At 40.8% G+C, this 22,416-nt stretch overlaps 1 protein-coding gene across 3 annotated transcripts in view; it reads left to right on the forward strand.

The window, feature by feature from the left end:
* nkain2 (sodium/potassium transporting ATPase interacting 2) overlaps positions 1–22,416 on the forward strand; it is a 375,717-nt gene that overhangs the window by 341,738 nt on the left and 11,563 nt on the right. For all 3 annotated transcript variants that reach the window (XM_052025318.1, XM_052025317.1, XM_052025319.1), the window contains 2 exons: positions 3,287–3,347; positions 13,712–13,793. In XM_052025318.1, the coding sequence (XP_051881278.1) occupies positions 3,287–3,347; positions 13,712–13,793 (143 nt within the window). The remainder of the gene's footprint in view (positions 1–3,286; positions 3,348–13,711; positions 13,794–22,416) is intronic.

Here is a 22,416-nt window from a genome sequence, read left to right on the forward strand (position 1 = left end):
CTGAGCTTTTGCATTAGGAGTGCACTTAAGAGAGAAGTTAGGAGGGCAAAAAGAGGATATGAGAAGGAAGTGGCAGGCAAGGTAAGGCAAAATCCCAAGAGATTCTATACGTATATTAAGAGTAAAAGTGTGGCTAGGGAGAGAGTAGGTCCACTTAGAGATTGGCATGGTTGTCTGTATGTGGAACCAAAGGAAATGGGTGAAATTTTTAATGAACATTTCTCTTTGGTTTTTACTGTGGATAAAACAATGGAAGCTAAGGAAATGGGGGAAATGAGTGGTGTTGTCTTGGAATTAGCAGGGAGGTGGTACTGGAGACCTTGAAGTGCATTAAGGTGGATAAATCAGCAGAGACTGACCTAGTGCATCCTCAGACATTGTGGGAAGCTAGAGAAGAAATTATGGAGGCCCTTGCAGAGATTTTTGCTTAATTTCTGGCCACAGGTGAGGTTCTGGAGCACTGGAGAGTGGCTAATGTGGTACTGTTGTTTAATAAGGGTAGCAAAAACAAGCCAGGAAGCTACAGGGCAGTGAGTCTGACATCAGTGGTGGGTAAATTGCTGGAGGGGATTCTGAGGGACAGGATCTACTAACATTTCGAGAGAAAAGGTCTGATTTAGAACAGTCAGCATAGCTTTGTGCATGGGAAGTCATGTCTGTCAAATCTCTTGGAGTTCTTTGAGGAGGCAACCTAGAGGATAGATGAGCGTGGGGCAATGGATGTTGTCTATATGGACTTTCACAAGGCCTTTGACAAGGTCCCTTATGACAGGCTAGTTTGGAAAATTAGATCGCATGGGATCTGGGGGAGATAGCGGATTGGATTCATAATTGGCTCAGTTGTAGGAAGCAGAGGTTGATGGTCGAGGATTGTTTCTCAGACTGGAGGTCTGTGTCTAGTGGTGCGCCCCAGGAGTCTGTGCTGGGACATTTGTTGCTTGTAATTCATATAAACTATTTGGATGTGAATGTACAAGGCATGGTTAGTAAGCTTATGGATACTAAAGTAGGTGGTGTTATAGATAGTGTAGAGGGTTATGAAAAATTACAGGGAGATCTTGATCAGCTAAGTATGTGGGCTGAAGATTGGCAATTGTCTTTCAATCCAGATAAATGTAAGGTATTGCATTTTGGGAGATCAAACCAGGTTAGTACAATGAATGGTAGGGCCCTAGGGAGTGTTAGGGAACAGAAGGAGCTAGGAATGCAAGTGCATAGTTTGCTGAAAGTGGTGTCACAGGTAGATAGGGTGGTGAAGAAGGCATTCGGCACGCTGGCCTTCAGCAGTCAGGGCATTGAGTATAGGAGTTGTGAAGATGTGTTGCAGTTATAAGATGTTGGTGAGACCGCACTTGGAGTATTGTGCATGGTTTTGGTCACCCTGTTATAGGAGCAATGTTAAAAACTAGAAAGAGTGCAGATGTTGCCTGGACTTGGAGGGGGGGGGACCTGAGTTACAAGGAGAGGTTGTATGGACTAGGACTTTATTCCCTAGAATGTAAGAGATTGAGAGGTGACCTGACAGAAGTATATAAGAACATGAGGGGCATAGACAGGGTGAAACCACAGTCTTTTTCCCAGGGAGGGGGTGCTAAAAACAAGAGGGCATAGGTTTAAGATCAGGGATGAGAGATTTAAAAGGGACATCAGGGGCAGCTTCTTCACGCAAAGGGTGGTGCATATTTGGAATGAGCTGCCAGAAATAGTGGTTGAGGCAGCTACATGAGCAACATTTATAAAGCTATCTAGATAACTACATGGATAGGAGGGGTTTAGAGGGCTATGGGCAAACACTGGCAGATTGGACTAGCTCACTGAGCAACACAGTCAGAATGCATGAAAAACACTATGACGCTGAAGGAACTCAGCAGACCAGGCAGCATCTGTGGAGAAAAGCAGGTGGTCAACGCTTCGGGTCAGGACCCTTCTTCAGGACTAAAGATAGGAAAAGGGGAAACCCAATATATAGGAGGGAAAAACAGAGCAGTGATAGGTGGACAAAAGAGGGGAGGCAGGGTGGGCACATGCTGATAGGTAGATGCTGGTAAGAGATAGTGATAAGCAGGAGGAGGGGAGAGCAGATCCACTGGGGGATGGGCCAAAGGTAAGGAGGGAAAGGAAATAAGGGTAAAAAAAAGAAAGAGGCTAGGGAAGGGAAGAAGAGCAGAAGCTTGATGGGGTGGAGTTGTGGGGAAGGGGGATGGGGATTACTTAAGTGGGAGAATTCAATGTTCATGCCATTAGGCTGCAAGGTTCCAAAACAGAAAATAAGGTGCTGTTCCTCCAGTTTGCGCTTAGAAACATTGACCGCCTGCTTTTCTCCACGGATGCTGCCTGGCCTGCTGAGTTCCTCCAGCATCATAGTGTTTTTCATCTAGATTCCACCATCTGCAATCCTTGGTTTCTACAGTCAGCATGGACCAGTTGGGCTGAACAGCCTGTTTCCATGTGATATGACTCTATGACTAGATACTCTAGAATCCTGACTGCACCTCATTATGCATCTGCCAAACTGGACTCCTGGAGGACCACAGAACTGTTATTAGCAATGACAATAAAAATTGCTCTTGACAGTCCAGGAACCACTCCAAGATATTGTTGTTTTGGTGAACTGTTTTAAAGTGAAACAATGGGCCCATTAATTTGTAAACTATTGACGCAAATTTATCTCAGTCTCCTGATTTAGGATTCCTCCACCAATGATGAAAAGTAACTGAGACAGTCTTTTCCAAGCTTACAGACCTACATTATTTAAAAAGCAAAGCAGGTGAATTGAAATGAATATTTATAGAACCAAATTCCCTACATTGAGTTCTGGATTACCATGTCTCAGACCATAATCTGGACACTCCCGAGTGGATCATCTTCAAATAAGGATGGATTTCTCTATATTAAGTGCCAATAGCCATTGGTGAAGCATTGATATGTCATATGGGCCACGGAATACTGAGTATTGCCTGCGTAATGATACAAGGAAGTAGCCTTTTCAAATTGAAATGCGTCCTCCAAGAGAGGAAGGGAGGATGAGAAGTCTAACAACAACTTTACTTTTGTTTCTAAGGCTTCTAAGGAGACAGTGTCTTGAGCACATGTTTACCCAGATGCATATCTGGCTTTTCATTGCTTATAAATGCTAATTATTTTTCACTCATTACTGTAGCATTCCAAGCTAAACAAGTGGCTTTCCTGGGAGCAGTTACATCGTTATGTAATTGTGTAACTGCTTCATTTTTCTTTTGTTTAGTTGTGACCATTGTGGGTAATGGATATTTTGTTTCTTTTCCAGCTTCTTGGGTTTATCTATGCCTGTTACGTTATCAAAATTGTTGCTGAGGAGGAAGACAGCTGTAAGTACTTCAAATGGCAAAGATGCTGAAAACCTAGTCAAGAACTATAGATTTGTACATTTATAAATTAGATCAGCTTTATTATGTTACTAATAATCTATCCTAATTTCTTATTGAAATAAAGGACGAGAGCAAGTTCCCTATTCCAATTCACTTTACATTAGGATGTTCATTAGTCATTAATGAATATTTCATATTAAATGGTAATGTAACTTAAACAGTAGTTCAACATGTCATGAAAAAATAAGCATGCATTAAAGTACCCTGTATGGTGTGTTAGTTGGGGAGCATGTTTGCAATCAACATGTACTAATGTTAAATAATTGTCCCAATGGTTATTGGGGGTTAGGGTTATAAAGAATGAGACTGCTTGAGATGGCATGGAAGATAAATGATCATACAAGTTGTACTTAAAAGTGGAGTAATAATAAATAATAACTCCTACATTGGTTGAAAGCAGAAGATCAGTAAATGTTTTGGAGTATTCAAGCTATGACCCGAGGGCAAGCATAATACAATTGACCAGCTTTGAGATGTCTTTTCCAGTCTGCCACAGGATCTCTATGGCAAGCTGAGTTTTAATTTTGTGACTATATTCAAAAGTGCACAGTGTTTGGACATTATCCTTTCAGTGGAGGGAAATAGAATGTCCTTACACAACACTCAGTTTCAACATCTCAGTACCTTGCAGATATTTAATGTGACATGATAGTGTAGCAATAGTAATCAGATATACTCACTTTAAAAGTTGTGCCTTCTTTTGTCCTCTTATGGGATACAGTGGAAATCCCATCTCACTCATTAATGATTTACCCTTTAATGTTGGAAAACTTGTGGAAAGCTCAACTGTAATAGGTTAATGAAGATGAAGCATCAAAACCATTGGAGCTTCTCATGATTTCTCATGGTTAAGCAACAAAAGAGGATCCATCCAACATCAATCAAATATTCCAAGTACCCCAAGCACCCCATGTGCAATACCACATGAGATCAACCAATAAATAAAACTGACGTTTAACTTCATTAAAATTCTATTTTTTTCTCTCAGTTTCATAATGCTTGGGAAAGAATAATGTAAAATTTCAAACCTATTCTCATTTGGTAAAAATCCAATTATTTAATTTGTATTCTGCACCAATTACTGAGAGTGCACATCATCCCCAACACACCACTCCAATTATTAGTACAGCACAGAATCTTGACATAGTGCAGTACTCTTGGCTGTGTGGAAATAAAGCATGATATACTATACATATGTTCAGAAAAAGGCAGTCTCAAGCTATATTCACCACAGGGCTTTTATTACGATTGCATGGAAGAACTCCCACTCACCAGTTAGTTCAACAAGCATGCCATATAAACACCCAAAAATCATTATGTCTATTTTAACACCATTTGTCTGAGCTTTTTCAATTCTTCTGTCAAAATTATAGCAATTATAGAATTCAATAACTTCTGTCATCCCCCACCAAATATCTATTATTTTTGAAGATTATCCGGCTGGAAATAGATTTGCAACTTGTGATTTTGGACAGATTTCAGCGGTAGTTAACAAAAATACATACTTCACCCACATAAATTATCATACATCAGTGGCATTATACAATTAATATCAATTGTTAAATCTCTGGTGATGTAAGGTCCCTTGGAATCATTTTCGAAGAACCTAAAGTAGGGTGTTTCTAACAGAATTTATCAAATGTGGCTGGGAGTCTGATTCCATTACCACAAGAAAATTAAGTTTGGTTTAAAGAATAAATTTAGACTGAGTTTGGGAAATAGAAGACAGATAAAAAGCTGGATTAAATTTACAATTCCTTTATATTTATAAATAACCTCCAATGATTTTCAGCTGGGAGCTTTTGCACGTGCTTAGAACAATCTTGACATAGGAGGAAAATTGGTTATAGATTGCTGCTTTCATAAATAATGAAACTATTGCAGAATACTCTCGAGAGACAACAGCATATTGTTATATGCAATAATTAGTTAGGGCAGAAGAATCTTGATAGCTTTTACATTTCAATTTCACTTCCTGTAGGATTTGGCTTGTTTGGTTTTGGGCCAGCTAGACAATAAGGTTTCAATCTTTTAGTGACAGTAGCCTTTTTTTGGGAGGAGGAGATCATAATGCACTCAGCTGCTATTCAAGACTGGCAATCTTTGGCTGATTGAAGGAGGTTTAATTAAAATCATCATATTTTCTCCATTATTAATATTATTATTTTTTGCATTTTATGATTTTTGCAAAAAAAATCATATACAGTACTTTTGCTCCTAATTTTTCTCCATGAAAGATTCAGTTGCAAATGAATCAAATCAGGTTAAGTGGAGGCTGATTTTTTTTTTCTCCTAGGTACCAAATTGAAATTTTTTTTTTGGTTACCATGCCCACCTTAAGGAATATTGGAACAAATGAACTGGAGAAGCCACTTAGCCTCTCAAGACTTTTCTGCAATTCAGTGAGATTTTGGCTGATCTGACACCTAACTTTAAAAACTGCATTATGTTGCTAGTTAATGGAAAAACCTCAGATTTAGAATTAACAATTAACTGAGCATCAATTACTATTTGCAGAATGGAGGTCCATGCTCCTGTGACCTTACATACCTAAGGAGCAAGACCCCACCATGAGACCATCAGAGTAAGGGATCATCACATACTCTTTCATTCCTGAGATTCTTGGTCTAATAGCCCTATAGTCCGAGACCACTGCCCACCCCAACCAGTCAAATTGCCAACCTCAATCTTTTTATCAGTTCCCACTAATAGCTTAAAGTTTAATCAAACCACTTTGCTTTCCAGGAAACATAACCTTATGTTGTGGTTTCTCCTAACTAGGCCTCTGACTACCCTGGCATCAACCTTAGAGACTGTATGGAGCTGACCCTGGTGCTACCCTTGAGCTAGCCCTGTTATCTCCATACACACCAACACAGAAGCTGTTTAGTCTGGCATCTCCCTATAGTGATGAGCATGTCTCGAGCAAAGGACATTCCATAGCTGTGTTGTTACCACCGAAATTCAGCCCATGGAATTGATGTGCCTCCTTGTCCAGAGCCACCAGCAAGTCTGTTGTGCTGCTCACAGATTTTATTACTGCAAAAAGTTTAACTCCTAAATAAAAATCCCCTCTCTCCTGATGACTAACTAGAGACAGAATATATACTGCTACTGTCTCTTAGTGCACATGGGTTAATGCCTAATGCTAATTCTTCTGTTGTCTATTATCCTACATAGTCTAAATTCCCACTTCTCCAGTACTTCATGTATGGTGTAATAATACCTTTGTATGTGATAATATAGCATTTAATCCCTTGTTTTCAGGTCAGTAAAGTCTGGTAATAAATTTGTTTATATAGCGCTACAATTGTGCTAAATAGGGTGAACTCAGAACAGATCTGCAGGTCTTAACTGAGCATCCATGAGGCACTGTGGATCATCAGCAGTAGAAGAAATGTACACCACCATAATCTGGTTCCTTGGCATATCCCTCATTCTACCATTACTATCAAGCTAGGGGATGCTGGGACCTGTGTCAGGCATACTTAACTTGAGATACCAACGTGGTGATGCCGCAACATGGGATAATATGCATGTTAAATGGCAAAATCAGCATATAGTAGATAAAATTAAATGATCCCACAAACAGAGGATCAAATCAAAGCCCTGTAGTTCAGGCCTAGTCATGAATAGAAGTGGAAAATTAAATGGCTATTGGGAGGAGAAGACTCCAAGAACATCCCCATCCTCAATGATGGCAAGACCCAGCATGTGAGTATTAAAGACAAGGCTGAAGCATTCACAACTATGTTCTGCAGAAGGTGCAAAGTGGACAATACAACTGAGATACCCAACATCACAGAAACCAGTCTTTAGCCAAATCAATTTACTCCATATGATATCAAGAAATGGCTGAGAACACAAGTTACAACCATGGCTATGGAACCAGTCAATGTCTCCCTGTTGTACCAAAGAACTAGCAATGCCCCTAGCTGGCTAAATTTTGAGGAGAAGCTCTGCAGCTTAGGGTTGCGCTCCCTGAAGTTTATGGCAATTTGATTCAAGTTACTAATGAGAACAGACAAGAAAGAGAGAGAGACTATTTCCACTGGTTGGGTCTGGATGGTCTCAGATGAGAGGGTATGGTCTATGAAAGCGAAGCATTTACAGAGTAGACAACTACCTGGTCAAAGAGGCAGAACAAATGCAAACTGGATAATTACTGCATAATCTGTTCACCCTCAGTCCTCATTAAACTGATGGAAGCTATCAAATAACACTTGATCACCAATCACCAGATCACCAAAAATGAAAAATATTCAAATGCTGGAAATCAGAAATAAAATTTAAAGATACTGGAAACGTTCAGAAGGTCAGGTAGCATCTATAGAAAGGGAAACAGGGTTTAATGTTTCAGGTTGAAGACCCTTTCGTCAGCCCTGCATGTAGCAAAACCAGATCAATGAAGCATGGTTTGACTTTCATCAGGGCCACTCAGCTCCAGACTTCATCCCACCTTGGTCCAAACATGGACCAAAGAACTGAATTCCAGAGGTGAAATGAAAGTGACTGCCCTTGACATAAAGGTGGCATTTGATTGATATTACAGAAACCCTGGTAAAATTGAAGTTAAAATACCCAGATGATGAAGTCATAATTCACACAAAGAATGATCATTGTGGTTATTGGAGATCAATCATCCTAACCCAGGACATCACTGCAAAAGTTCTTCATGGCAATATCCTGGACACATCAATCCTCATCAATGCCTTCTGTCCGTCATAAAGTCAGACATATGGATGTTCACTAATGACTGTGCAATGTTCAATTCAGTTTGCAGTTCCTCAGCAAATGAAGCAAATATGACCTTTGGAAAGCTATCAGGAATGCCAAGAGACAATACTGACTCAAAATAAGAGTCCCAGACCAGCCGACAATTATGGCAGGGCTTAAATGCCATAACAGGCTACAAGACGAAGACGGGCTGCATAATTAACAATAGCGTATCCCTTCCTGATGAGCTTAATGCATTCTATTGCATGTTTTGAACAGAAGGGAAGTGGATTGTCACCACCCACCCTGATAGCCTCCAATGCAACTGAACCTGTGCTCACCGTCAAGGATGTAAGATCAGTCTTCCGGAGAGTGAACACGAGGAAAGCACCTAGCCCAGATGGTGTCCCTGGTCGTGTGCTCAGATCCTGTGCTGATCAGCTGGCGGAAGTATTTGCAGACATATTTAACCTCTCCCTGCTTCAATCTCAGGTTCCCACCTGTTTTAAGAAGACCACTGGCTGAAGGAAAGCAAGGTAACATGCCTCAATGACTACCGACCAGTGGCTCTGACATCCACCATCATAAAGTGCTTTGAGAGGTTGGTCATGGCACGCATCAACTCCAGCCTCCCAGACAATCTCGACCCACTGCAATTCGCCTATCGCCAAAACAGGTCTACAGCGGATGCCATTACCCTGGCCCTACACTCAGCTCTGGAGCATACAGACAGTAAAGGCACCTACATTAGACTATTGTTTATTGACTCCAGCTCTGCCTTCAATACTATAATTCCAAGTAAACTCGTCACCAAACTCCGAGACCTGGGACTCAACACCTCCCTATGTAACTGGATCCTTGACTTTCTGACCAATAGACTGCAATCAGTGAGGATAGGCAGCACAATTATTCTCAACACTGGTGCCCCACAAGGCTGCATCCTCAGCCCTCTACTGTACTCCCTATATACTCATGACTGTGTGGCCAGATTCTGCTCTAACTCCATCTACAAGATTGCAGATGATACCACCATAGTAGGCCATTCCTCAAACAATGATGTCGGGGTACAAGAAGGCGATAGAGAGCTTAGTGGCATGGTGTCATGACAACAACCTTTCCCTCAATGTCAACAACTAAAGAACTGGTCATTAACTTCAGGAAAGGGGGAGGTGTACATGCACCAGTCTACATCAATGGTGCCGAGGTTGAGAGCTTCAAGTTCCTGGGAATGAACATCACCAATAGCCTGTCCTGGTCAAATCACGTAGATGCCACAACCAAGAAAGCTCACCAGTGCCTCTACTTCCTCAGGAGGCTAAAGAAATTTGGTTTGTCCCCTTTGACTCTCACCAATTTTTACTGATGCACCATAGAAAGCATCCTATCTGGATGCATCATGGCTTGGTATGGCAACTGTTCTGCCCAGGACCGCAAGAAGCTGCAGAGAGTTGTGGACACAACCCAGCGCATCATGGGAACCAGCCTCCCCTCCATGGGCTCTTTCTTTACCTCTCGCTGCCTTGGTGAAGCAGCCAGCATAATCAAAGACCCCACCCACGTGGGTCATTCTCTCTTCTCTCCTCTTCCACCGGGTAGAAGATACAGGTGCCTGAGGGCACGTACCACCAGACTTAAGGACAGCTTCTATCCCACTGTAATAAGACTATTGAATGGTTCCCTTATACAATGAGATGGACGCTGACCTCACGATCTACCTTGTTGTGACCTTACACCTTATTGTCTACCTGTACTGCACTTTCTCTGCAGCTCTGACACTTTACTCTGTACTGTTATTACTAACTCAATGCACCCTGTACTAACTCAATGTAATTGCACTGTGTAATGAATTGGCCTGAACAATCGGTATGCAAGACAAGTTTTTCACTGTACCTCAGTACAAGTGACAATAATACACCAATACCAATGCCTGCTTGCAGCAAGATCAAGAACAGAGTTTAGGCCTGGGCAGATAAGTGGCAAGTAACATTCATACCACAAATGTGCCATGCAAAAAGAAAAAGTTTAAGCTCCTACCACTGGTATTCAATGGCATTACCATCACCAAATCTACACCAACATTATTCTGGGGGTACCATGGACTGGAAACTCTCAACAAGAGCATATACATAAATACAATAAACAGTACATCCTAGCATATGTTCCCTGCACCACTGGTGCAAGGTGGTTACAGTGCGATTGGAGAAGCCATGACTCATCTCAGCTTCGCAAATGGTAACTTTCAACCACAAACTTCACCAAAAAGGACTGGGGCAGCAGGCAGACAGAAACACCAACACCTGCAGGTTCCACTCCAAGTTGTCTGTCATCACGGCTTGGAAATTGTCACTTCGTCTATATTCTGGAGCTCCCCATCGGAAGCATTATCGGATCACCTTCACCAGCAGGAATGCCATGGTTCAAGAAAGCTGCACACCACGACCTTCCCAAAAGCAATTATGGATGAGCAATAAACGCTGGCCTCGCCAGTGATGCTCACATTCCAAATAAATGATTTTTTTAAATCCTTTGTATATTTCTAAAACTGTGACATCTTAACAATTTGAACTTCCAAAACTTATAGCTTTACATGACTTGGAATCCTAAGATAACAATTAAATCAAATGATGCCATTTTTAAATGTATGCAGGGGAGGAACAGATGTACAATATGGAACACAGGGCACAAAAGATTGAAATATGTGGAGGGTTTCTGTTCTGCCATTTATTAAGATTGTAGCTATTTTATCACATTCACTTTACAGCCTCATCTCAAATATATTTTGATTCCCTTAGTGTCCAAAAATCTATTGATATCTATCTTGAAGGTACTCCGTGATTGAGTATCCACAAAGGCACTGAATTCTAAATTCATAATCCTCCAAGGAAAACAATTATCTTCATTTCCATCCTAAATGGCTGACCTCTTGTTCTGAGACTATGACCTTTGCCTTTAGACTCTCTAGCCAAGCAAGACATCCTGCCAACATCTTTTGATTTTCAGTGACTCCCATAATATTTCTTGTAAAGCCTCTTAAGGATTTTGCATAGAAATGACAGTCAAACTGTCAGTATTCACCATCATTATTCAATGAACCTCAAAGCTTCTTTACAATGAACACACTAGTGCAGCAATTCAGTTTTCCTCTGCAAGACCCATTGTTTGTTAGCCTTTAGCACAGTCTAAGGAAATCAGAGAATTGACAAGACATTCAGGTATTTACAAACTATTCTCACTGCTAAGTATCCTGTAAATAGTTATTTTTTTGTTTCAGGATGTGTAAGTTAGTCTTTAGTGGTATTTTAAGCCATAATTACAGTTTAGGGAACTGTTTGGCACCAAAAAGTTAATGTATGTGAATAAAATTCCCTTACATGAATATTTTAAAATGTAATTAATTTTTTATAAGTTTTTTTATGATAATTTGACTTTTGCTCAACAGTATGTTCATTTGGCAGTCTTTATTTTTGTGTTCTGTTGTACTGACATTTGAAGCAATCCAGAAGAAATTTGTGAAACTAGTTCTTGGGGTGAGAGGGTTGTCCTGCCACAAATAGCTTAAAAAAAAGGTTGGATCTGCATTCTTTGGAAATTTGAAGAATGAACGATGATCATACTGAAACATATAAGATCCTGAGGAGCACGACAAGGTAGATGTTGAGAAAGGAAATACGAGAGCGCAGATGCAAGAATCTGGAGAAAAAAGTGACCTGCTGGAAGAAGTCAGCAGGTGAAGCAGCATCTATGGAGGCAGAGGGATGATCAATGTTTCGGGTCAAGACCCTTCATCAGGAAACCTGCAGAGCGTTGACCCAAAATGTCAACCATCCTTTTGCCTCCACAGATGCTGTCTGACTCACTGAGTTCTGCCAGCAGTTTATTGAGCATTGAGATGTTTCCTCTGATGGGAGAGTCTCAAACAGGAGACATAATTACGAGAAAGGGGAGCCATCATGCATAGGTTGCATAATTTCTTGCAGAGGCTGGTGAATCTCTGGAATATTCTATCCCAGAAAACTATGGAGGATAGATAATGGGAGGCATTTAAAGAGGTGATAGATAAAATTTTGAAAGACTAGGAACTTGAAGCCTATGTGGAAATGGCACAGAAGAGGTCAAAGCCTGGGGCAGGTCAGCCATGACTATATTGGATGACGGAGCAGGCTTGAGGGGCCTGGTTGTCCATATTTGCTCCTTTTTTTTCTATGTTGTGAAATATTTAACAGATTGGTGCACTTTCTTACCTGGTTTCCTGTCCATAAAAGCTCGTCAATGTTAGCATTGTTCACCTAAATATTTGATATCAAAGATACTTTTTGCTAAAGTTCCTGTTATAGTAATTGATGTAATATTGAGTTGTGCTGCTTATTTGAGCTTTATGCAACAGAAAATATACTTGTGAAAAGTGATAATGACCATTTCCAGGTTGTTTCATGTCACTCTGGAGATTCAGCCAGGCACTCCCCAGTGTACATCACATGGGATTTCCTTATCAGACATGGATCAAATTGTGTAACTTCCCAGCTATGCATGTCTTTTCATGTAATGTTAAAATTAACCCACTTTGTTTCAGGAGCAACCATTGTTGATAATTCCCTAGACAACCAGACCTTCGCTGCACCATGACAAATTGGGATCCTCCTAGATAAGTCAAGTACTTAACTATTGTCCCTGACAACCCTTCCCACTCATTCATCTCTCCCTCAACCCTCTGTTCTTACTTCCCACCCTCCAGCCTTTCAAGACACCCTCCTGCCCAAATACATGATAGCCAAACCTGATTCTTCATTCCTTTTGGCCAGTTACCTGATTGCAGAGGCTATCTCAGAGTCAGGCTCCAATCATGCCTACCACTGCCAAGCTCATCTGAGCTGGCCTTGGTCTCAGATGGCACACTTTCATCCTTGATAAAGCGTAACATCCTTCAGCCGCAGGCACTATTGAAGTTTGCAACAATGGGTGTTTGACCAAAACCATTGTGGGCACACATCTGCTGCAAATATCTAGCGCACACATTGGGACACATTAAAATTTCCAGTCCTGATAGGCTTCCTTAAGTCGTAACAGGAAGCAGATGAAAATGCTTCATAAATATTTCTAGAAACATATTTATCACAATAAATGTGGTCTTTGTTGTGGTTATCTTGCTGATAGTATTTGAACATGTTAAATTAGGAACTCAACAGAAAATGTTTTTTGGCTTTGCTTTTTTTTTATATATGTTTTATGCTTGAAGCAATTCTGCAAGCTACTCTGAAAATGTATTTGCATTAATTCCGCTTTTTTATTAAAAGTAGCACAAATATGAAAATAAATAAAGCAAATGTAAAGGGATTTCAACTGGGAAACATTTATTCTCCCATTTTGGAAAATTCCATATTTTGCAGAATAAAAATCAGGCAGACAATCCACTCTACCAAGTTACAACCTGAGTAACCCAAGAAGACAGAAATCATAGTTAGGATATGGATTACTTCTGCTTGTGCCTTGCCTGAATTTTGTTGTAATATCTTTTTATTATTAAACACAAACAGGAATTAGATAATTAATGCATCCACTGGAATATAATGGCATTTCTTTTTCCCTAACAGTTGATTTCATTGGAGGATTTGACTCATATGGCTACCAGGGCCCACAGAAAACATCTCATTTACAGCTGCAGCCCATGTATATGTAAGTAGATGTTGTAGCTGAATTTGCTTCGGAATTTAATATTCCATAATGCCTTCTTGAATATTTTATTGGAATTAAGAGCAAAGAATGTTTTAAACTTCTGCAATCCTCCGAGAGGGAGAGTTACTATTCTTTTAATTTTTTTGATTGAGAATTTCTGTCAGTTTCTCATAATTGCTTTAAGCTCAACTGAGAATTCAGAGAAACCCCAGAGAAATTAATGCCATTCCTGTGTCCAGTCACATTTCTGTAGTTTGTAATCATCCCTAAACATTGACAAGACATAGTCACTCTGCTGGAATGGCTGTAATCACACCCTTCCAATTGAGGGCGGAACAGATCTGACTGATGGATAGTTGTGAAGGAAATCAACATCTATCAGCCATTTAGGCTTCAAAAAATTTCAGAATTCTATGAATGCATGTTGAAAGATAGAAGTGTAAGATGAGATGAGGTTGGGTATCTGACCATCCAGTCCACTGCTGGACTCTGCATTGTCCAATGATGAAGCTTGACAGCTTGTATAAACTTTTAAGTTTTATGAATATGGAAGTGCAAAATTTCTTTTTTGTCATGTTTCAATGGAGTATTTAGCGTCATTAAAACAAAACTTTGTACGAATGTGGTTTACTCCAATATCAGTCCTTGCAAAATCACGACATTTAAAAAGGTAACAAAACAACAATTAATTTTGGAGTAATAGAGAGTGACATTGTAGTTTATATACATATGTGTATTTTAATCAAAATATTATCTATTCTATTTATAGGACAACATACAGAAAGTGCTGCATGAAATATGCTAACAATTTATTGTTGATTTCTCTACGAAAAGAGCACATTTTTTTCAGATCGTCCACAATTGTACCCTTATTATCACTAAATTGTAACACTAAATATGAGGATAAAGTCATATTCATTAACAAAAAAGCAATCCTTGAAACATTTGTTCCTTTAAAAACATATTTTTGTAAATATGTAATCTGTCATAAAACTGGCAATCCAGGAGTTCACACAATTTAACATATTAACTTTTTACCTAACTGTAACAGCAGCTTGCATATACAGTATATTAGTGCCTTTAAAGTTAAATCCTATCCCAGGGTGCTTAAAAGAGGAATAAAATAAAAGGATTCTGAAGTGTATGTGCTGGCTTCTGTGCTTGAATTATGGGGTCGACAGCTGAATTACAGATGAAATAGATGCCAAGATTGAAAACTGTGTGATCAGCTTGTGGTTGTAGCCATGGAAGGGGAATGGAATTTGCAATGACCAGAGAGTGTTTATCATACTGACAAAAATAATTAACAGGAGGAACTTATTCAAAGAGGAACAGACTGATATACTACAATCATTGGAGGAGTTTAGTGATGGTGGAAAGTTGAATGTCATTAAAGTCCATGTTGATTCCATGTCTGCAGATAGTATTGCCAAATGGCAGCAATTAGAAAGAGAAAAGAAGGTTGAGTATGGATTTTAGGGGAACTTCATTGGTACTAATGCAGGACCAGATAGAAAAGACATTCTTGGTGAATCGCTAGATTTGACATGCATATACAGGTCCTTGGAGAAGGATCTTGTGCTTGTCCATCTCAAAGGCTGCAGAAGGAACAAGAGGAATACACAGGGCAAAGGTTTACAAGGCCAGCCAGCAGGAATGGGGGAGCAAAAGTTAGGCAGGAATTGTCAAATGAACAGCTAGTGGGACACATGGACAAGATGAGATCACGGAGGATATGATGCGAAATGGAGAAATTAGGGAAAAGCTAAAAAATATACAAAGTTGTAAAACATCACCTGGAAATCAAAAGAAAATCAACAGTCTGAGAAGAGTGATGGAAAGAAAATAGAAATTTTAACGTCAAAAGTTGGGATAGAGATTAACATGACTTTAAAATCAAAGACATCTTCGAAATGATACCACATAAAACACTTAGCCTGGAATCTCGATTATATGGTAAGTTCATATTTTTTTTCATGGCAGCAGCCAGTAACAGTGGAACGTACTATAAAAAGTTTGAAAGATAATTTGCATAAAAGTAATAGTGTCTGTGTCATTCCAGATTTTATAAACAATGCAATATAATACAAGAGTAAAGGGACAATGGTTGGACCATATTTAGAGCAATTTCCTTCATTGCTGAAAATACCTTACTACTTCAAAGTACATGATTTGAATACTGTAGGATGCTTCCAAGGGATGACAAGTTAAAATAGATTAAAAAGGGAAAGACCTTTCCCTTTCGTTGGCTGGCCAGTGGCATTGTCCTTCACTAAAATATGAAATCATCACAAAAGAGTGCAGAGAGAAGTTAGTATTAATGTCTTTACTATCTTTAAAAGTATAGGAAGCTTTGCTGCAAGATTCAGTTGAAGCAGATGGCACTGTGCTTTTAAGGAAATGTACAGAAATATGAACTATTGAGCTCTAGGGAAAGAGCAAACTCAGAGAAATAGTTTTGCTTTGATCAAACAAAGTGCCATCGTGGAGCCAAAAAGCAAAATTCAGTAAATTTCTGTTATATTATGTTACAAAAATCTCTCAGAAATAATTCCTTCATATAATGGTAGCTTAAACCCACAATAGTAAATCTCTTGCAAAGTAACATCTGCAGCTTTTCATTCCATTTGTAATGAATGTATTCCCATTTGTAAGTTTATATATTGTCCTTTTCTGAGTATACAGCTATCTCCTCAACCTTCCTTTATGATTTTTCCCTTGTCTTCTCCAAAGAGAATGATGAGGCAACAGTAGATTAGGATTTCACTGGCAAGGAGTAATTTTCTATAATCATCGATGGTCAGCAGTCTGTGAAAGCTTACTTCCCAGTCCAGGTGGATCCACTCCAGGTCTTCCAAGTCTGTTCACTGGCAATCACTTACCTACCAGTCCAGGTGAATCCACTCCAGGTCTTCAAAGTCTAGCAAGGAGAAGATACCATCCAGTCCAGGGGAATCCACTCCTGGTCATACAGGTCTGACCCTAAACAATAACTTAGCTGGTGGCTCCACACGAAGAGTCGCCGCCGCGTATCTCGGAAACGTGGCAAGAGGGCTGGGCTGCAGACGAGGCTGAAACAACGTGGTTACAAGACCCCCCTCCCCAGCATACTACTAGCTAATGTCCAGTCCATTGAGAACAAAGTTGATGAACTAAGGGCAAGACTGACCTACCAAAGAGAACTGAGGGACTGTTGTGTACTATGTCTCAGTGAAACGTGGCTCACACCTGCCTCACCTGACTCTGCTATTCAACCTGAGGGCTTCTCAATTCATCGAATGGACTGTACAGCATCCTCGGGCAAAGTTAAAGGCGGAGGGGTCTGCTTCTTAATCAATAACTTGTGGTGCTCGGACGTGACGGTCCTGGTGAGCTCCTGCTCACCCAGCCTGGAATATCTAACGGTGAAGTGTCGACCATTCTATCTGCCAAGGGAGTTCACTCCAGCTATCCTGATGGCAGTCTACATCCCACCACAGACGGACATGAAGCCTGCACTCAATGAGCTATACTCCATGGTCAACAACCTTGAGACAGGATACCCTGAGGCCCTCTTCATCATTGCAGGGGACTTCAATCAGGCCAACCTCAAGAGTGTGTTACCAAAATACTATCAGCACATCTCCTGCTCCACCAGGGGCGCCAACACTCTTGACCACTGTTATATAACCATCAAAGATGCCTTCCAAGCCACCCCTCATCCTCACCTTGGGAAATCAGACCACCAGGCTGTGCTCCTTTTCCCTGCATACAAACAGGAACTGAAACGGGAGGAGCCGGTACGGAGAGTCGTGCAGTGCTGGTCTGAGGAAGCAGATGAGCTCCTACGTGACTGCTTTGAGACAGTGAATTGGTCCATGTTCAAAGACCCAGCTGCCAGCCTTGATGAGTATGCCACCACCATCACAGACTTTATCAGCAAGTCTGTGGAGGACTGTGTACCAAAGAAGACCATATGGGTGTTCCCAAACAGGAAACCATGGATGAACTGGGAGATCCACTCCCTACTGAAGGAGAGGACTGCTACACAAATCTGGTGATCTGATCTGTACAAGAGATCGAGGTATGACCTTCGAAAAGCAATCAGGGATGCCAAGAGGCAATACCAACTCAAAATAGAGTCCCTGACCAGCCGTCAGTTATGGCAGGGCTTACATGCCATAACAGGCTACAAGACGAAGTTGGGCTGCATAGCTAACAACAGCACATCCCTTCCTGATGAACTTAACACATTCTATGCACGTTTTGAACAAAAGGGAAGTGGATTGTTACCATCCACCCTGACAGCCACCAATGCAGCTGAACCTGTGATCACAGTGGAGGACGTAAGATCAGTCTTTCGGAGAGTGAACACGAGGAAAGCACCTGGCCCAGATGGTGTCCCAGGCCGTGTGCTCAGATCTTGTGCTGATCAGCTGGCAGAAGTATTTGCAGACATATTCAACCTTTCCCTACTTCAATCTCAGATTCCCTCCTATTTTAAGAAGACCACTATCATCCTGGTACCAAAGAAAAGCAAGGCAACATGCCTCAATGACTACCGACCAGTGGCTCTGACATCCACCATCATGAAGTGCTTTGAGAGGTTGGTGTAGTATGAAAGGACAGGGGTCAGACGACAGTGACAACACTACTGACCCCCATGGTCGGATGATAGCATTGCCTGTCAGGTCAGAAGCTATACCACTGTCAATCAAGGGTCCGGCTCCGCCCCACCCATTAAAGAGCACACCTGAGGATTGGCTCATAACCCACCTTTGTTCTTGACCATGAATCATTGGCTTGTTTCACCTGAACAGGCTCCACCCCACTACAGCCCTATAAAAGATGGTACACGTGGGCTCTTGTCCTCTTTTCCGATTGCTGCTGGGTTCGAGACTACAGGTGAGAGGGTGCACTTCCACAGGGGTCAAGGAGCGTCCTGAGTGGATTCCCGGTAGTGTAGAGCCGCTGTTTGTCCCAATTCAGGGGGTCCAGACAATGTATTTGTTCATTCCATGATAGTTTGTACTAGTTTGTTGTGTGTGTGTGTGTGTGTGTGTGTGTGTGTGTGTGTGTGTGTGTGTGTGTGTGTGTGAGCGTGTGTGCACTTCACCCCTGTTGCGACTTCCCCCCACATTTTGCGATCACCCTAGTGCGAGTGTGCACGGGTGCATTTGTTCCTTCACATTCTGTTCCCGCATTGGTCTTTGTGAATAAAATCCTCTTTTTAAAGCACAAAGACTGTGTCTCCATATACCTTTTATCTTTAAGATACCAAAAGAACCTTTCTCATAACAGTTGGTCATGGCATGCATCAACTCCAGCCTACCAGACAACCTGGACCCATTTCAATTCGCCTATTGGTGAAACAGGTCTACAGCGGATGCCATCTCCCTGGCCCTACACTCAGCTCTGGAGCATCTGGACAGTAAAGACACATACGTTAGACTATTGTTTATTGACTACAGCTCTGCCTTCAATACAATAATTTCAAGCAAGCTTGTCACCAAACTCCGAGACATAGGACTCAACACCTCACTCTGTAACTGGATCCTTGACTTTCTAACAAACAGACCGCAATCAGTGAGGATAGGCAGCAATACCTCCGGCACGATTATTCTCAACACTGGTGCCCCACAAGGCTGCGTCCTCAGCCCTCTGCTCTACTCCCTATACACTCATGACTGTGTGGCCAGATTCTGCTCTAACTCCACCTACAAGTTTGCAGATGATACCACCGTTGTAGGCCGTATCTCAAACAGCGATGAGTTGGAGTACAGGAAGGAGATAGAGAGCTTAGTGGAATGGTGTCATGACAACAACCTTTCCCTCAATGTCAACAAAAGAGCTGGTCATTGACTTCAGGAAAGGGGGCAGTGTACATGCACCTGTCTACATCAATGGTGCTGAGGTTGAGAGGGTTGAGAGCTTCAAGTTCCTGGGAGTGAACATCACCAACAGCCTGTCCTGGTCAAATCACCTAGATGCCATGGCCAAGAAAGCTCACCAGCACCTCTACTTCCTCAGGAGGCTAAAGGAATTTGGTTTGTCCCCTTTGACTCTCACCAACTTTTACCGATGCACCATAGAAAGTATCCTTTCTGGATGTATCACGGCTTGGTATGGCAACTGCTCTGCCCAGGACCACAAGAAGCTGCAAAGAGTTGTGGACACAGCCCAGCGCATCACGGACAACAGCCTCCCCTCCTTGGACTCTGCCTTTACCTCTCGTTGTCTTGGTGTAGCAGCCAGCATAATCAAAGACCCCACCCACCCAGGACATTCTCTCTTCTCTCCTTTTCCGGGTAGAAGATACACGAGCCTGAGGGCACATACCACCAGACTTAAGGACAGCTTCTACCCCACTATGATAAGACTATTGAATGGTTCCCTTATACGATGAGATGGACTATGACCTCATGCTCCACCTTGTTGTGACCTTGCACCTTATTGCACTGCACTTTCTCTGTAGCTGTGACACTTTACTCTGTACTGTTATTGTTTTTACCTGTACTACATCAATGCACTCTGTACTAACTTAATGTAACTGTACTGTGTAATAAATTGACCTGTACGATCAGTTTGTAAGACAAGCATTTCACTGTACCTCAGTACAAGTGACAATAATAAACCAATACCAAACCAATACCAAGGTTGGCAGATGATCCATCTCTGACTGCCTCCTTCATGGAGCCTTTCTAAGTCATGCCACAATTAAAAGTTCATTTACTACATTTAGAGTTAACCTTACAGAGGACCGTACAAAAAAGTTATACAGTTAATAAAATAGATGATGATTCACATAGAGGCCATTGTGTAATTTGGGTATAACCAGATGTACATTGACAAGGTTCACCAACATAACATTATACCGTGAGCTAGGCACAGTTGGGAGAACAGATGGGCAACACTCCTGCACACTTCTGTTTCATATAGTTATGGAGCCCTTCTGTAAGGAAGACCAATATCCAGTCCACAGATGGCTATTATGATTTTTTTTTCTCATCCCATCCCAGCCCAGTATCCCAGTTCCATCCATCAAACCACCCTGTAGAGCCTCCATGATAATATATCAACTTATGAGCAAGCAGTACAATTCACTGTTTGGTTAAATTTGTTGATATCTTGCACATTCTCTAAAGTTAAAGCAAACTGCACTAAATATTTTATGGTAGTTGCTTATTAATCTCTAGTTAAAAATACTTATTTCTACTGGAAAAATAAGGATAGATTAACCTGTAATATTTTTTGAATCAACAATGTACAATGTACATGTTCTTAGATATTTTTCCTCCATGTCAATCTTTCAAGTTTGGTGTGATTGTTAGACAGAACCTTCAGCATTACAGTCTGTTATAATTTTATGAAATGTTTTGGGATATGATTTGGGGCAGTTTTCTTTGCCACATGAGGACATCAAAGTGTTCACACCTAGGATGTCTTGTTGGTAGAAACTGGTAAAACTTATCAATGCTGTCCATGCACATGTTGCAGAAGCTTTTCATTCAGAGTGAAGCACCACACTTAAATGGTGCAATAATAGCTTCTAGCACAAAGTTACAGGCAGCAGCACATCATAATGCTTCCATATTCACATCCAGATCATTGTCAATATTTCATTGTTACATCATGCACAAAAATTTAAGAACATTTCCATTGCATATATCCATGCATCTATGAAGGGATTGCAGAAGCAGGTGGCCCAAGTGGACCACATGAACAAATATTTAAATGTGGCACAGGTTGATGAAATTGCTTTAACAATCACATTTAGGAACTTCTGCTTCATAAATACAAGTACAGAGTAAAATGAAATTGTGTTAAACCTTTACAAATTGCTGTTTAGGCCTCACAAGAAGTATCACGGTGCCATACAGTAGGAAGGATGTCACAGTGTAGGAGAGGGTGACCATGGGATTTACTCATTTGTGCAAGGGATAAAGAACTTCATTTAAGTGAGGCGACCAGAGAAACCTGGGTGATTCTCCTAAAATCAGAGATTTGAAAGAAATGTTCAAGATGATGTTAAACTGTTTCCATCAGCAGTAAGTTTGGTAACCAGAGGTCACAACTTCAAATTAACTGGCAAAACGCAATCCAGAGGGGTAAATGAGGTAAAATTTAACTGGTTGTTCTTATCTGGAATGCACAACCTGTTGGAAATGGATTCAGCACTAACTTTCAAAAGAGAATTGGACAAGTATCTGAAAAGGAACAAAGTTGTTGAGGTATGTGGAAAAAGCAAAAGAATGGGACTAATTGGATAGATTCTTCAAAGAACTGGAACAGACAGAATAAAATAAATAGCCTCCTCCTTTGTTGTAAAAGTCTATGAATATGTATCATTAATATCAAATGATAAACTAACTTGGTTCTGATTTTTGACTAAGGCCACTGCTATTCAGACATTACTGTTTAGCTCCCAACCTGGTGACAATAATGCATTTAATTCACCAAATTAAGCTCTACAACCCAAACTCTGTATTTAATCATTTCTAACATTCAGTTTTTGCTTTAATTTGCAACAATTTTCACATTTCATTCTGCATAACATTACAGAGAATAACTTAGTTACTGAATAATTTAGAATGTTAGGTAATGTTTAAAACATGCAAAAAATTGCGATCAGAACAGTCATGTC

This window comes from Pristis pectinata, chromosome 10 (assembly GCF_009764475.1).
Source record: "Pristis pectinata isolate sPriPec2 chromosome 10, sPriPec2.1.pri, whole genome shotgun sequence".
Taxonomy (NCBI): Eukaryota; Metazoa; Chordata; class Chondrichthyes; order Rhinopristiformes; family Pristidae; genus Pristis; species Pristis pectinata.